The sequence below is a fragment of the Harpia harpyja genome, chromosome 17 (assembly GCF_026419915.1).
Source record: "Harpia harpyja isolate bHarHar1 chromosome 17, bHarHar1 primary haplotype, whole genome shotgun sequence".
NCBI lineage: Eukaryota > Metazoa > Chordata > Aves > Accipitriformes > Accipitridae > Harpia > Harpia harpyja.
The window spans coordinates 3,661,087-3,677,207 of record NC_068956.1 but is presented as its reverse complement, the minus strand read 5'-3'; the positions used below and the strand labels follow the sequence as shown (position 1 = coordinate 3,677,207).

At 46.2% G+C, this 16,121-nt stretch overlaps 1 protein-coding gene across 4 annotated transcripts in view; it reads right to left on the bottom strand.

Annotated features, from left to right (window-relative positions):
• The window catches only part of MYO7A (myosin VIIA), a 103,355-nt gene that overhangs the window by 79,428 nt on the left and 7,806 nt on the right, over positions 1 to 16,121 (bottom strand). For all 4 annotated transcript variants that reach the window (XM_052812669.1, XM_052812670.1, XM_052812671.1 and 1 more), the window contains exon 2: positions 5,558 to 5,615. In XM_052812669.1, the coding sequence (XP_052668629.1) occupies positions 5,558 to 5,575 (18 nt within the window). In that variant the 5' untranslated portion in view covers positions 5,576 to 5,615. The remainder of the gene's footprint in view (positions 1 to 5,557; positions 5,616 to 16,121) is intronic.

The following is a 16,121-nucleotide window of genomic DNA, read 5'->3' as shown; positions in this document are numbered from 1 at the left end:
CTTTTAAGGGCTCTGAGAGACACAGAGAAGTTACCATCAAGCAAGAAAAGATGATATGTGAGCTGCTTTGCAAGAGCTGCCCCTGGGGATGTAGATTTTCCCTGGGGAACCTCAGGTCCCAAGATTAATTCAAGGTAAATATTGTTACTGAGCCCTTTGAGGTTTCCTATACCCTCAAATGAATGTCCCATTGGCTGGGTATTTTGCTACTGCCTCTTAAAAAAGCAAAACTAAATTCACCCACACATATAATAGCTCTCACTCCAAGCCTTTTCTATCTTGAGATCAAATAGATTAAGGTTTCAGTGCATACACTTTGGGAAAGACGGATCGTGGGGGCTTGTCTAAGGTATCAAAAAGCAGGAACGAGTGTGTTTCAGACAGGCTCTCTAAGAGGCAGAGTATCTCCACACCAGGGCTGAGATTGTTCACTCTACCTTTACTTGACATCATGCAATTTATATTCTGCAGCCATAGCACTGCAAGAACATCTCCCTAGCCTGCAGCTTTATTTTCTGCACACAGCTACACCAGCACTTTAATTGTCCCATAAATTTGATGGAAAGGATTTGATGCAGAGAGCTGTTAAAATGCCAAATGTCTTGAGCACTGCAACTAATGAATGGCTCCCAACGATTCATGTTTCAATCTATATGCAAATGTGCCCTTTGGTTGGCTTGTGCTGGACTTTTCATTGCTGCATTACAGCTATCCAGGGAAGCCTCAGACTCATAGATCAGACAGATACAAGGCATAAATGGGAGAAGACTTAAATTATTCAGTGTTTATGAGAAAGAGAATCCAAACAGTGGACTTACACTTTGCTTTTTATAATAACATGATTACAGATCAGCCCTGAGAAGACCTACAATAACATTGGTTTTCTCCCCCGCCCCTTCCTCCTTGCTAACAAAATATATAGCATAATGAATCACTTAGCACAGCTGAATGCATATTATCCAATAACACCCAAAATAGTGTATGCCAGCTCCAGGTAAAACCGGTGCTCACAGAGCCCAGATGGGAGGTGTCTGTGAATGGACTGAAACATTTCAAAATCTGGTCTCCGCTATTCTTACTCCCAGCAAGGGAAAACATCTCCTGGAGCATCAAACCGAGATTCTGTAAACAGCGACGGTCACAAAATCTATTCCTGCTCATTAATGAACTGCACAAATCCCTTTCACCTGCAGTGCAATGTGCAATTCTGGTCTTAGCAAGAAGAAATTAAGCTGGAGCAGCTGCAGTAAGGGCTGCCACCATCACAAGAGGGCTGCAGAGCTTGTTTTACAAGGCAGAAAAAAAAAAAAGGGTTTTAGGATTTTGGTCAATTCCAAGGCTAGGGAAGGAAAGCAATTGCTCTTTATACAAACACCTGAGAAATGGCAAGAACGGGAAAGGACAATTTTAGCTAAAAGCCAGTCCTGGCACAAGAACAGGAAGCCACAAACACCCTCAGAAAGCACAGACATGAACATATCAATGACAGTGTCGTTCATGTAGGGCTTGTTTTGTGGGGTTTAAAGCTGAAGCTGTATTGGGGGTTTTACGCTCAAAGAAATGCCAGAGGTGCGACAGACTTTACAGAATGGATGGCTGCAAAGAAACGGCGAGGTTTTGGCATTGCCCCCAAAAGTCACCTCACCAGGAGCACTGCCAAGCTAGGAGAGCAGAGCTGAAGTCTCCGACCAAGCCTTCGCTCCTGCAAAGCATCAGACTAGTTGGAGTCATCTTCCTTGCTTTGGTGTTGAACTAAAAGGAGCTTTATAGCACGAGGCATCCACAGCACTTGATCCCTTGGGACCTTAATTTCTGGCTGAGCTTTGATTTCCTCTATCATCTGCTTAGCTTAGGTCTCCGCTGTTTCTTTTCACTCCTATTTCTACTTCTCTCCCTATAACCCCCAGAGCAGGTTGGGGCGGTCACTAAGACTGGGAGAAACCCACAACAGCAGCAATGCTCTTCATGTGGTCTGGACACGGTCAGGATACTACAGCAATACAGATACAATCTTCTGCCAAATCTAGTTTAGTGGATGAGCTTTGTGGGATGCTGAACTTGGTCCTACATGAAATACTTAAATTTTAGGAGCATGCTTTATTCCCCAGCAGGTAAGTAAGTGGCTTGATTTTTGTTGGTTTGGCCCAGCAGCAGGAAATTTGCAGGGCTGGGAAACCCTGGATTTAAGATCAGGTTATATGAGAGTTGCCTACATGAACAAGACGACGGAGCTGGCAAAAACAGCCGTGTGGCAAGCAGCAGACGTTTGTTATTTGCCACCAGGACAGCGGTGGCCTCGGCAGAGCCCTCTGCCTGGAGCAGCAATGTGTCCCTTGCCAGGCTGCGTGGTCACCTGCGGCTGGGGCCACCGCACCCTCCTGGTCTCCACTCCAGTTCTAAAAACATCTCTGCTTCAAATAAAAGACAGAAGAGGAGGGAACGAGCTGCCGCTGTGCTGCGGAGCCAAATGAACTTGTCAGGCTGCCAAGGCAGGAATTTAGGAAGCCCTCCTTTTTCTTCTTCCCTTTCTTTGTGCATGGAAATGGACTTGCCATGAGTGATTTGCTAGCTACTAAAGCTGATAAGTTTGGCTCCCTACAGGCCCCTGCTGGGGAACAATATTGGCTTTTCTTCTGAATTACTGGGTGGAAGACACGGGGCAGGAGCTCTGTGTGTTTTCTCATCCTTGCTCGGAGCCGTGCACTTCTCTCTGTGCTCAGCTGCCCAGAGCCAACCTCTAAGGGAGATCCTAGTGTGAACTGTTTTGAGGGGAGAATGGAAGGGATGCGATGCCACGGGCTCATCTTTAAAAATTCCTGGATTTATAGCTGAGTAAGGACAGGAAAACCAAGCTGTAGGGGCCAAAAGCTCTGGGCTGTTCTATCGCAGGCGATGATTTGGTCTTTTGTTTGATCTTGTTGGAGAAAGTTTTTGGGGGAAAAGGGGTGGGAGGGGAGGACTGTGAGGTGCACATTCCAGAATGAAAGTAAAAAAAGACAAGACAGAGGGAAAGCTCCCTGGGAAGTCATACCAATCAAGAACAGCAGAGACTTGTTTCTAAAATCTTACAGCAAAACTGAAGGAGGTAAAATACATATATTGCTGCTACTTGCAATTAAGCACCAGCATAAACAGCAGCTCTTTGGACCACAGAGAGCAAAGTGGCTCAAGTGTGTCTCAGATCGGACCTTTAGATGGGGTAAACTGGTATAAAGTGACCTCAGAAAGAGCCTGTATCTGCTAACAACTGGGTAACCTTATTTCATTATGAAGGGGTCCTTGCTCACCTTACCCATGATGCAGAGAGATGTTTGCAGTAAGCAACAAGTTCTACACAAACCTGTTTCCCTGATATTTGTCAGCACCTGCTCAGCGTCCGAATGCACAGGGAGAGGTAGTCTCAAAACTGTCGAGAACAGCAAGAAATGGAAGAGCTTTTTGAAAACTGCAGGTTGTTTTAGGGGCCTAGGTTTTTTCTTGTTTAATAATAAGAAGCTTTAATCCCAAAGTAATGTATCAAATATTGTTGATAACTTCCTGGAGTCCACTTGGAGATTCCTTATACACTTTTGACACCCAGTCCTTATGAACTAAAAGATGTTTGTATGGAAAACAACTGAGTATCTTCTCTAAAAAAGCCTATAGGAGACCGAACATGCACACTGAATGTTAAGGCTTTGCTCTTAAGGGTTCTTCTGGTAATACCTGCCTGGAGGTGATGGGCTTTGGACACTTGGGCAATACAAACACATCAATCACAAATGGCTCCAGGTTTATTCTCCAGCATCCAGCTTTCAGTACAGAAATGCCACTACATTTTTTTCCTTCCATTGTAACATCCTAGCAATAACCTCTCACCTGCTAACATAAGAGCAGCATCACTCCTGCTCTGCTCCAGCTTTACTGCTGTAACACTACAGACACAAGAGGTAAAAGCCCAAGAATCAGCCCCTTTTTCACACCAGACCAACCACATCCTGAGGTTTTAATAGGACCCAAATCCCAGACTAGATCCTGGGACTGCTAATTAGTGTCTAGATGGATGGCACAAAGTGCCTTGATGATGTTATTGGAGCCATCTACTTGTCCCCTTTTCTGTAAGTTACTTTCAGGATAGCAGCAGTAACAGAAGAACCGAATGATGTCCCTGCACCACAGCTCTCCATTCACAGTTGGGTCCATCTAAATGTCAAGTGCCTAAGCTAGTCTTGCTTAGGGCTTAGGTAGACAAGGGAGAGAGACATCTCCAGAGAGGAGATCCATCCTACCCTAAGAGAGGTGGGAAGGAAACGACTTCTGAAGCACCCTGCCTCCCTGCCTAGACAAGACACCTTGGTTTTAGGTAACTAGCAAGATGGTCTACTTGATTAGAGCTCTGCAAAGGGTGGATTCAGACCAATACAGAAGCCTATGAACAAGTAGCTGAACCATAGAGGGGTAACCTCCAGCAGAGAGACATTACAGACAGCCTGGCGTGATACCATCCTAGACAGAGATGTTACTGGGTATTTCTTAGAGCCACAACTGCTATTCTGAGCTTTCAAATTAGCATATGAACTTACTTCATTTTAATGCCCATTTTCCTTAGCATTGCAAACTGTATCAGTCAGAGTTTGCGACATGGGGCCGATGCCTCTGAGCCTTTTGGAAGGAGGACGGAGCTCCTAATTACTCTTACCAAAGTGCAGCCTTTTTTCATTGGGCCACAACTCCCAATAGGTCAGAGCAACACTGTAAAGAGCATTTCAGTTGCTCCATGAGATCTTTGTTATTCCTTTCACCCCCAAAGCTATCCTCAGCTCTTCTTGTCACTGGTATAAACTGGTACCATGTGAGTTCCTGCTTCAGAAGTCCAGCGCTTTCTGCCCAGTTGCAGCCAAAAGTGTATTTGCCAAGACAGACACAGAGCTGAAGCAAAACTGTTGGGTAGATTTGCTTCATCACCTCAATGCTTGACTGTGTTGACATACTTAAGTCTCAGCCTGCAGCCCCAACCCAGGACACATGTATTGTCAGTCCTCCCCAGGTGACACATGGCAATGAGACAACCCAGAAGCAGCGAGTGAGAGAGACTTGTTATGCCTAGACACAGGGAAAACACTACAATTCAAAGCCCTAAATTATTTCAGAATCTACACGAGACCTGCCAAACAACTTAATTCTTCAATTCGATGTGCAAAAGGACACAGCAGCACTGTTCCTGGAAATTGAAAAGCAATTCTTGACTAGATTATTCTTCAAGGCAGGCAGTAAGCTGTTTTATTCTTCTGCATATCCAGGACTCACGTACAGCTTCTGGGCCATCCCAGAGGAGAAAATAGAAGTGGAACATTGCATGAGGTTAATCTGGACTACACACACAGAGCAATGATTTCCTCTAAGCCAATCAAGGATTAAGGCTAATGAGTATCTCTGCATCTTGTAACAGTCCTTTTAGGGAAATAGAATAGGATAAAAATAGCCTGACTTGATCCTCCCTGCTCCAAAAAAGATTTTATTAGTCCTTGGGGTGATGGAGTAAAATTAGAAATGCTGAAGAGAGGTATGCTTCACTTACCTGTCGTAGAATGACCATGATTCCTGTATAAACACATCAGCAGTCACCAGGAATGGACCTAAACCAAAAGAAACCAGCAGTTAATGAACTGACACCCTGACTCATAGGTCCCAGCTCAGGGACTGTCCCAACCCTAAAGGGACAGATGCAGCCCCTCGGTGTGGAAGAGGGCTAGGAGCACTTAAACTCCCCACACTTTTGTAATATTAATTCCAGACAGTGAGAGACAATCCTCTAATACATCCAGATTAATGTCTGCACCGTGGTGAATGAGACTGGGACTGGAGGTTGCTTACGCAAGTAATATTTTGTCAACTGAGTCCTAGAAAGTTGTCCAAGGATTAGCCTAGCAAGCAGACTGATACTGATTTATTACATGTGTCATCAGATCCCATGGTACGGATTAAAGCACATGGAGAAGGGGAGTCCTGTCCTTACAGCCCACGAGACTGGATGGATTATCATGTTTCTATCAAAACTGCTTTCAGAAGAGGAAAGAAAATACCAAGCCCTCCACCACAGCCTGCAACTAATACCTGGATTGGACTGAGTATCTCCACACTCTGCTCCTGCCTGTTGTACAAATTGTACCTTTGCGGGATTTACACGGGAAAGTCCCCCACTGCTCCTGGGTTTGTGCTTGCTGGTGTGTGCTGCCACTTCACGGTGCTCCCAGCATTAGATTGGTTTGGTGTGTATGAGTGAAAAATGCTTTCAAAGAATTGAATTTCTGCAACTTTTAATCTCCAAGTCATCCTTGCTACATGGCAATCAGTAATTGTTATATTTATGATGTGGAACATTTTCCAGTATGGTAAAAACACTCATGCCTTAAAAAGCAGGCAAAAAGGCACTCTATTTGAGAGACACAACTCCCACGAGACACTGGGGATGTGAAGGCTGATGAAGGATGATCTTGCAAGACACAAGACATTTCCCCTCACAGTGACAAAGCGGTCCAGACTTGTCATACAAACCTAAATATTTTGTTTCATGTTTTAGCCATAATTTTTATTTTTGTGCTTTCCCCACTAAAAGGAGAACCTTTCTGGGGGGGACAGGAGGGAATAGTAAAATCTTTCTACCTGCCCTCAACCATCTCCAGAGGACATGTCCCAGAGAGACACAATATGGGACAGACTCAGTCTTGCAAAAAAAAGGGAGTGATAATGCCCTGTGCCAGTGTCCCAACACAGTTTCCTCATGGCAAGGAGAGCGATATCTCTTCCCCACCAGCAGCAACTACACTCATCCCACTCAGTAATGTAGGACTTGACTTAGTCTTTGGTGCTGATCCTGCTGGCTGAATTTTCTGTAGCTTCTCAGCTGCAGTGGGAAACACGGATGATTCCATCCTAGCTAGAAAAGCAGGATTTATCCCTATTAGCCCCTGCAGGGACTGCAAAGGCTCAACAGCATTTCCAGTTATTCCCCTTTTCCTCACCACGCTGCCTGCACCACCTCTACATTTTTACCAACCACGTATTTGAAGGCAGGTAACTATCCCATTGAAAGTTGTAGGAGATTGCCAGCTAAGTGCCTTCACCACCTTAATGAAAACATCCAGCTGTTGAAACCATCCACATGATCCCTCTGCATTGCCCAGAAAAGGAACTGGTGTCCTAAGAGCAGCCAAGGCATCACTGTTCATTACAAAATACTAGACAAACTTTGGCCATAGACCATATTTAATGAATTAATTTTGCTTTTTCTAGAAGATTGATGACTCATGGAAAATCATGTGCCCACTTTAGTATCTGAAAGGCTGTGAGGCAATTTTCCTAATTCTCAGTTCGAATCTTCTCTGTAGCACATAAAATTATTCCTCTTCTCCTTAATTCATATGGCTTGAAAATAACTCTCTAACCCTGCCAAGTAGTGAGCCCTGAGACAAACTGCCTAGGGATCCTGAAGACTCTCCTCCACTGGGAACAGTCAGTGAAATCTTGGCTTGGCTCAGAGCGGGCACTGGGTGAGGTTCTCCAGAGATCCCTCCCAGGTCTGTAACATGATGATCGTAGGGGTAGTGTTGAACACTGGGTTGGGTAGCAGTCTGAGTTCCTTGGCTGAAGGACGAGTCATCTTATAGTTCCTTGCCTCAATTTCCCTCTCTGAAAAACAGAGATCTCACCCAACAGGGTTGCTCCTAAGTATTCCAGTCATTATTTGCATGCTAACCAACCAAATAGCCTAGGTGGGCTTGCCCCATTGGGTGTCCATGTTGCAAAAGCCATGCATGGGGAATCTCTTCCCACAGGCTGGGCTAGAGCACCAGGTTCAGGTCTCAGAACTACTCCTTCAGTCGTTTATCCTTCTGCTGCTGAAGCAAAGCACTGTCCCATGGTTGCTCTGGCTCCCAACATGAAAAATACCCTGTATGTTGGCATCCTGCTCAGCCCAGCCTATGGTGATGCTGAATAGGTGTTGTGCCAAGTTTGGAAGAGTATTTACATACCCAACAGAGTCTGCTTTTAAAGAGGACTTTGGTACCCAGAGCCTGTTGTGGTTTTTTTTTTTATTTTCTGAAGGTCTAGCCTTCGGTCCAAGCCACCAGGCTTGCTCTTGTTCAATGCTTTGTAAGCCCCATCATGATGCTGTTGCAAGGGAGGTTGTACACAACAGGCAGCCAGATTTCCCCACAGCCTGATCAGCAGGGAAAACCCCCAAAAGGAAGGGCAGGGGGAGCAGCAGACTGCCCTCCCTGTTCTTCCCACAGGGATCAGTAAGCAGGATTGGGCTTGTCTGAGCACCAGGGAGATCAGCTCCCTGCCACCAGGCAGCCCTGGTGGAACAAAACACCCATCTGGACCCTCCAACCCTCTCTGGCAGGTGAGCGTAGGGTGCTTCAATCCCACCTTCATCTCCTATGTGAAGCTCTACAGCTGCTTGTGGTATGGGAAATGAGCTGGGCTAAACAAAATGTACCCGGCACCTCTCCCAAATCACTCACACATAACACAAGAGCACAAAGACACCCTTCTGGAAAGTGTATTTTTTGTAAATTTGGTTCATTTTGCAGCTTTCTGAGCATCACTAGTTGGCTGTCATCTGAAGAGAGCATCTGAGGGAGGCAGTGGGGTGAGGCTGAAGGGGCTTTAAACTACTTGTGGATGCAGAGTGATGTGTGACATGGAACTATACATGCTACTTGCTTGCAAGCAGTGGTCAACAGAAGCCAAGGAGTGCTTCAGTACACGGTCTCCACCATGGTGACCTCTGCCATGGCTTTCTTGCTGGTTCTGAAGAGATCCCAAATGCAAGAGCAAGAGGAACCTGACAGAGCTCGACTCTGGAGGGAAAAAGCCTGAGGATCCTGGACGAAACCATTATCCTGAGATTGCAGAGAAGGGGGTTGCTATTCTAATCTGTTTAACTGGCATTTCTGTGCTCCTTGTTGGCACTTCAGGACCAGAGTCCAACCACATGACTGGCCATACTGCCTTGGGGATCACTCCACAGTGCTAATCCTCCAGAGCACATGCTCATTAAGTATTGATTAGGAGAAATTCAGGTATTTTATTCTAAGTGCGAATTCTGTTCCTTTCTCCTGAAGTTCCACATCCCTCATGATTCACCTGTCTGCAAATGCAGCGAAGAAAATGAATAATTAATTTACAGGGTGTGTGCACTGACATTCAACGACAGCCTGTCCCCCTCTGCACCCAGCTTGGAGTAGAGCCTGTCTTTTAGAGAACACCCTAGGCAATTAAAAGTGTGAAAAAACAAGAGAAGTTAATTCACCTTATGTCTACTTCACTTGACTGACAGAAACGTAATGTATCACCTTAGTTGAGCAAAGAGATTTAACACACCGATGCTCTCTGCACACTGCTGCCTTCACCTCCTGCCCTCCAGCAAGGGATCGGAGAAGGATTAAAGATTTTGCACTGTATTTTACCGTTCATCTGAGAAATGGTGAATAAAAAGAAGGTCAGACCTACATCCTTGGAGACAAACGCCTTTGTCCTTACCACAAGCAGGATTCAGATCAGGAAGAAAAACAATGGCTCTTGAATGAGGTTAAACCAGCAAACATGCCAGTCTTTGGGATCTCTAAACATTGAATGTGCATGACAGCAAGCAAAGAAGAAGGCGGCAGTGTCACTACATACCACTCCTTCTATTCTGTCCTGCTCAAAGTTGGCATGCTTGGGAAGCTACGACAGTTTGTATTTTTGCATTCTTCCTAGAGCCCTCAATCAGAACCAGGGCTTTCAGGTCAGAAGATATTTGTCTGAATATGGCAGCCAACCATCTTCTTCTTGGCTAACAAGTGTCTTCCTTGCTAGCTTGATCAACAAGCAAGCTCTGAACAGAGACAACCTACTACTTCTCTAGGTAATTAGCTCCAAAGGTCAAATCATCCTTAGTGTGTCCAGTGATGTCTGCTCCCTGTGAAGGCACTTACAGCCTGCTCCCATCAGTTCTCACTCTGCTTTTCAATAAACTGAACATTCAGGCTCTCACAGTAAGAATTTCAGACCACCTGCCATGGCTTCTGAGCCCATCTTGGATAAATCTTAGATATTTCTGAACTCCTGCTGTCCAGTGCTGCCTGGGACATCCCTGACTCCTTGGGCTGTAGCCTCCCATTTTGCTTTATTTTCTGCACAAAAGGTAAGTTCTCCCATCTGCTCAGGTTTGCCCTCAAAGCCTATGTGAACATTGGCTGTCCAGGACCTGCTGAGAGGTGGGTAGCTCGAGTTAAACCCTCACCTTTGTTTAACTCAGACTTTGAGTCTCGCTAGATGAGTGCTTTAGCTACTGGGATGTTGCTTAAAACATTAACATCTCCCTGTCTGAGCTTTGGACTGAAAGGTTCATGGCAATGGCCATTCACGTATACCTTCCCTTCCTGTGGCACAAATATCTTCATCCTCACAAGAAGAAATAATAATTTCGAACTCCTCCAGTGCAGATTACATGGAGAGTAAAATCCAGTCTTCTGGTTTTGTTACCCATCATCTCTTTTAACGTGGAGAAAAGATGCATTCACATTAAAAGCAACAACATTCCCCTGAACTGCAATGGCAACAGGAATTCACCCAGAGTATTTGCTGATTTTTTTACACACAGGACGGCACTCTCTGAGTTTTTACAAGTGAGCAAACAGTATGAGACTCTCGTGATGGAGATGTGGGGACACAGCGAGCACCACCTGGCCAGCATGCTGCCTGCCACCGTGCTGAGAAAGTTCCCTTGTTTATGTCTTAATCGCCGCCTCCGCATGGATGGATCAGCTTGAGGTCATGCTGACAGGTGATGGGAGGAATGCGAGGAAGCTGTCACCTCAGCAAGGCAGGTCACAACAGTAATAAGCTGTAGAAAACATTAGAATTACCATTTCTCATGTGACCGGTGCATCCATGACACAGCATGCCTGCAGGCTTTGTATGCCCTGGGAGATGATCAGCACAGAGCATGTTTTCCTGGAAAAACTCTGATCTGAGTTCATTGAAAGTCAAGAAAAGCCTTTCCCACAGCCTTTGGATCAGACCTTGAGTGGCCACCAGATTTCCAGTGGGATCAGGAGACAAAGGAATAGCTGTTTGGAACAAGAGGTGCATTTTGGTGTAAAGAATTACCTTCCCGCTCAGCTGTAGGTCCAGCTGCCTGGACAACTGAGGGGAAAGATTCAAGCGGAGCTGCAAGTTGACACGTAAAGCTATAGGTGATAGTTGGGGGTAAAGATCCATTGTGAAGCCCTGGATCCTCAGAAAGGTTCCTCAGTGTCTAGTCACAGCCTGCAAGGGCTGTTTTAGGGAACATGCAGATTTTTGCCTAGCTATTCCTGCAGCTTTCAGCCTTACAGTGGTGAGAACCACAGGATTAGGTACTAATTAGATTTGAGGGTACTCCCGTTGGGCTTCTCTTTCTGGTGGGCGGATGCTGTTCTTAGGGAAGACCTGGTAGTTTGTTGGTTGCTTTTTTTACAAGACGGGATGTTCCAATCATCCTGCAGACCTGGGATCTCCAAACCAGAAAATTCCAGCCACTCGAAGTAAACCCAACCTTTCCTACACAGAAGAACACAGCCAACTTGCTAATCAATTAGCCAAATAACTAAAGGGAGAAAAGACTGCAGGCGTCAAGGTGGCTTACTGCAGTAAAACAGCCCAGGATGGGAGTAGTCCTGATGCATTCGATACACAGATAATTTGCATTTCTGAACATCAGGGTTTTTTTTCATGCAAGTTGCTCAGGGAAGAAAGTGCAGCACTAATGCATTGCAGTCTGTCATTCTGCAAGTGCAACTGAAACCCGGGGAAATGATGCTCGTAATTGAAACCACCAATAAATTGGGTGTAATCTACTCAACATGAGTGACAGAGAGGTGTCAGGCATTGTGCAGTAGGTAGAGTTTCCAGCTGAAGACTTCAGTACCCAAAATCAGGGCCTGATTTTCAACAGACCTCAGGTAGAACTGAAAGCTTCTGAAAAATCTGGCTTCTCCCTGAAAACTGAGCACTTAAACCTTGTCCTGAGCTCTCCTCATTGGTCAGGTTGACTATTGATCGGCTAAAAATGTAAACACTGTTGTTTCTTTTGACCCGGCTAAAAAAACTCACTGGCCAGACCCGCAGCAGCATGAAATGTCTGAGACACAACTGACTTCAGTCCAACTGTGCTGATTTCCCTGAGCTGAAAATCAGAACGTCATGAAATGCTGAGGTGGTGATCTCGCTGGAGGAGGCTGGGTGTGAAAGGTTTTGAAAGACAGCAGGTGAAAGGAATGTGATCCTCTGTGCCTTCCTCTGCCAGGAGCTGCAGGCGTTAATCACAGCCCGCGATGACAGCTCTAGGCTGTGCTATCCTGTTTGCCTTTGCAAAGCATCGCACCGGTCAGCGAAAGGACCACGGAGACTCAACGCCAGCTGCAGGATCTCAGAGCTTGTTTGGTCCTCTGCATGCCAGTACCAATCTCCTAAAAGAGTTACCCAAACTATTCCATATTTTGGATTAGGACAAGATAGACAGTTCCCCGGTGAGGCTGATACAGCATGTGTGTTTAGCTGTACCAAGAGTGCAACACTCTGAGTTAACGCCATGTCTTCATACGACATGTCTTACAGTATTAAAAGAAACTAAGCAAAAAACATTGCAAGCATTAGAATGTGTTTTTAAACAGAGCTCAAGACAAAAGCTAAAGCTTCCACAAAGCCAAGAGCCCGTCCTGTGATGCACTTACTACCTAGGAATGGTGTGAAGCAATGCCTGAGCATTCCCTTGCCTCCTCCTGGCCACAAGCACAGATCACAAGAGAGCTGGGAGCTAATATCAGTGTCACCTGTGTTTATACACATGAGCCTGGGGACCACGGAGTAAGACAGAAGCATGCAAATCCTACAATGAGAGTTCATTATTACACATCTCTGCTGTGGCTTTCTGCACCAAATCCACACACATTGTCCTCTCACCAGTGACAGTGTTGTCATTTAGGTGACTTTGTGGTTCTCGATCTTCTTTTTTTGTGCTCCAAGTCCAATCTGACACCCAAAGTGGGACTGAGCTGTTCAGATACAGACACAGCATTTGATCAAGTCAACCGAGATCACCTCCATGACTATGGGGACAAACAGGTGCTTCCAAGAACCGATTCCCTCAGTCCGTTTGAGAAGTCAGCATTATTTCTCTCCATTGACTACCAAGGAAGCCTGAGGTGACTGGTTTCATTTGGATGTCCCCTCCTCTCTCCTATCCCTGTGCTCCCCGAGCAGCTGGGAATATGTCAAAAGACCACTTAGCTGACTCTGTGGGACTGGTTTGGCTCTCAAACCACCATTTGAAGGGTCTTGGTAGCAGTGCCACCGAGAGACACCTCATCTGAATAAGTACCACCAAAAAGGCTACATTAGAGCAAAAAAAACGCAGAAAACTCCCTTCTCTGGAACTTCAGAGAATCAATATGTAGTCTCTGTTCATCTGAGAGTAGTCAGGAAACGGGCATCAATATTTTAAGCCTCCAGCAGGAAGTTCAATAGATTTGCCCTGCATTCAACCCCCCCAAAAAGCCCGGCAGGTAGAGAAGCTGAACAAAAGACCTGACCTCTTCTCCCTCCCTGCGCTTTCACGTAGCCAGAGCAGAACAAAGGACCACGGTGGCATCCGATCCCAGCTCGCCGCCGCAGAGCGCTCGGCACAGCCTCCCGAGGAGGGCAATTTCCTTTTGTGCACCAGCCTCTACCGGTGATTGAGTATTTTTCAACAGCCACAATAATTAATCAAATAAAGTATCCTTTTGCAAGGAGGTCAGGTGTAATTTCAGCATAATCCGGACCTAGCAGGCTGAGCTGATCTAGGCAAAATGCTGCACTTGCAGATTGGCCAAAGGGTGTTTGCAATCTGTTTTCATCTCTTCTTTAGCCATAGATGAACTCCCAGTCGTGCTAGGGTCTACACATGGGCCCTGGCACATCACAAGAACAAATTAGGAGTAAAGCCTATATTTGAAATTGAGGGGGATTTAACACATGAACATGCTGTCAAGACTCTCCTCCTTGGAGCAGGGCTGTTCTGCACAGTGCTGGGCTATACTGGAAGTCCCCTTGCTGGTCCTGAGCTCACTGGGATGTCCGCACAGCACTGTGCCAAGATCAGAGCTCAGACCCTGCCCACCCATGCTCAGGGAACCCCAACTAGCCTGGGCTGAGCAGACCAAGTGTCGGTGGGGTCACCGTGGACCTGCTCCTTCATGGGCTGCTCAACCCCTGCCATTGACAGAGCGATGTATTCAGGCAGATGTGGTGGTTGACTTCAGGCTGATGTGTTTTACAACAAATGCATGAATGTGGGAGCAGATTCAGATGTGGCATGTCCTGTTCTGGGCCAGGTTCAGGAGGCAGCACCCTTCTCAGCCATCCCGGCTCTGCCAGCCCTGCAGCCTTTAGCCCTTAGCTCAGGTGCAGGTTTAATCCTTTGGTTGTATTGCTCAGGCAGCTACAAAGACTGTGTCTATAATCTGAGAACAATTCCATGAAGATCCAAGGGAAAGTGTGTATACATGTATATATACCCTATATAGACTGATACATATATCCCCTAGATGTATACTCTGGCCAATCCTATATTACTGGCTCCAGTTAGGAATAACTGGGCCATGTTATGAAGGAAATTGGACTGGAACATCTCCTTGGCCCTCCAAGCTTTCTATATCTCATGAATCTACCAGACCAGAGACCTTGCTCCAAGGCAGAGGGCAGGAGAAGGAGCACTGCACCCACTGCAGGCTGGGACCAGGGCCCCAAAAGGAAATTTATGGGGTGTCAGGTGATTTGTCCCGTGGCACACTGGAGTTTGTTCCTGAAGTGGTTTCAGAAGGATTTAGGTACTTGGGCGAAGTGCTCCCTTTCAAAACAGTCTCTAGATGATCTGCCACCACCCAGACAACGTATGGCAGAGGTAAGATCTGAACGCCAGACTAATCTCAGTCCAATAACTTAATTACTAACCCACTGCTGCTTTTTTTTTTTTTTTTTGCTATAGAAAGGTTAGTTAAAGAGAGTCTTTACTGCAGCCACTGTTTTAGTAATCACTCCAGTGAGATATTACGCTGTGTTATTGCCTCACAAATCCCAGCCTATTTATGGAGGAGGCGATGATGCTATCCTCATTTCACACAGAGGGAAACTGAGGCATGGAGGGAGGACGTGACTTTCCCCAAGGTCACGCAGGAGAACCAGGAAGGTGCGATGTGCCTCTTGCAGACACCTAAGTCTATGCCTATGACTCCGGATCGAAATGCCTTTAATAAAGGCAGCTCCTCTGATCTTCTCTATCCTTAAATTGTCCTAATAAGCAGCTGTCTCACCCTCTACTCTTGCTGGTCCCTAATGGTGGGGCCTTGGCTGTGTGGGCTCTCTCCTTTCAGTGCTATTAGTGCTGGCTGGAGCAGGGCTTCTGCAAGCTGTTATAATCCTGTGAGGCTTTTTCTCAGCAGGAACCCCTTTGCTAGGATTTTCAGTGAAATCCTCCCTCCGCCTGCCCCAACACTATCCTCTTATCTCCTGTGGTCCTGGAGAAATTCAGGACGGCCCTTCAGAGAAGCTGGGGTCAGGCTCCAAATGCAGGGACTAGTAGGATTAAGTGGGTTCAAATCAGAAGATACCAGCCCTGTTTTATCTTATTGAGACCCCTGATGACTCCAGAGGGTGTTTTGCTTGAACAGGGACTGTAAAAATTAAGTAGAGACTCTGCTCTGCCCTTCCAGGGTGCCTTTGGTGCAATCACCATCGCATCCCTCAGGGCAGCATGAGGCAGTGCTGGGAGACATCAGCCCTGTAATAGCCCCGATGAAAGGGGAACACATGCTCCCTGACTCATTGGCTGCACATGCAAAATGTTATACTAATGTTGCAGCTGGAGAAACTGAGTCACGGGGGCTGTTTGCTGCTCCGCCTACTGCTCTTCACATTTTTGTGGTGTACCGAGTTGCTAGGTGTGCTTCAGCACATGGGATGCCCCGTGCTTTCAAGGACATCAACTGGTTGAGCTGAAGTCATGCTTGTAGGTCTTTGCCAAAGCAGAGTTAGACTAAAGAACATCTGAGGCTGTAGATTTAGATCAG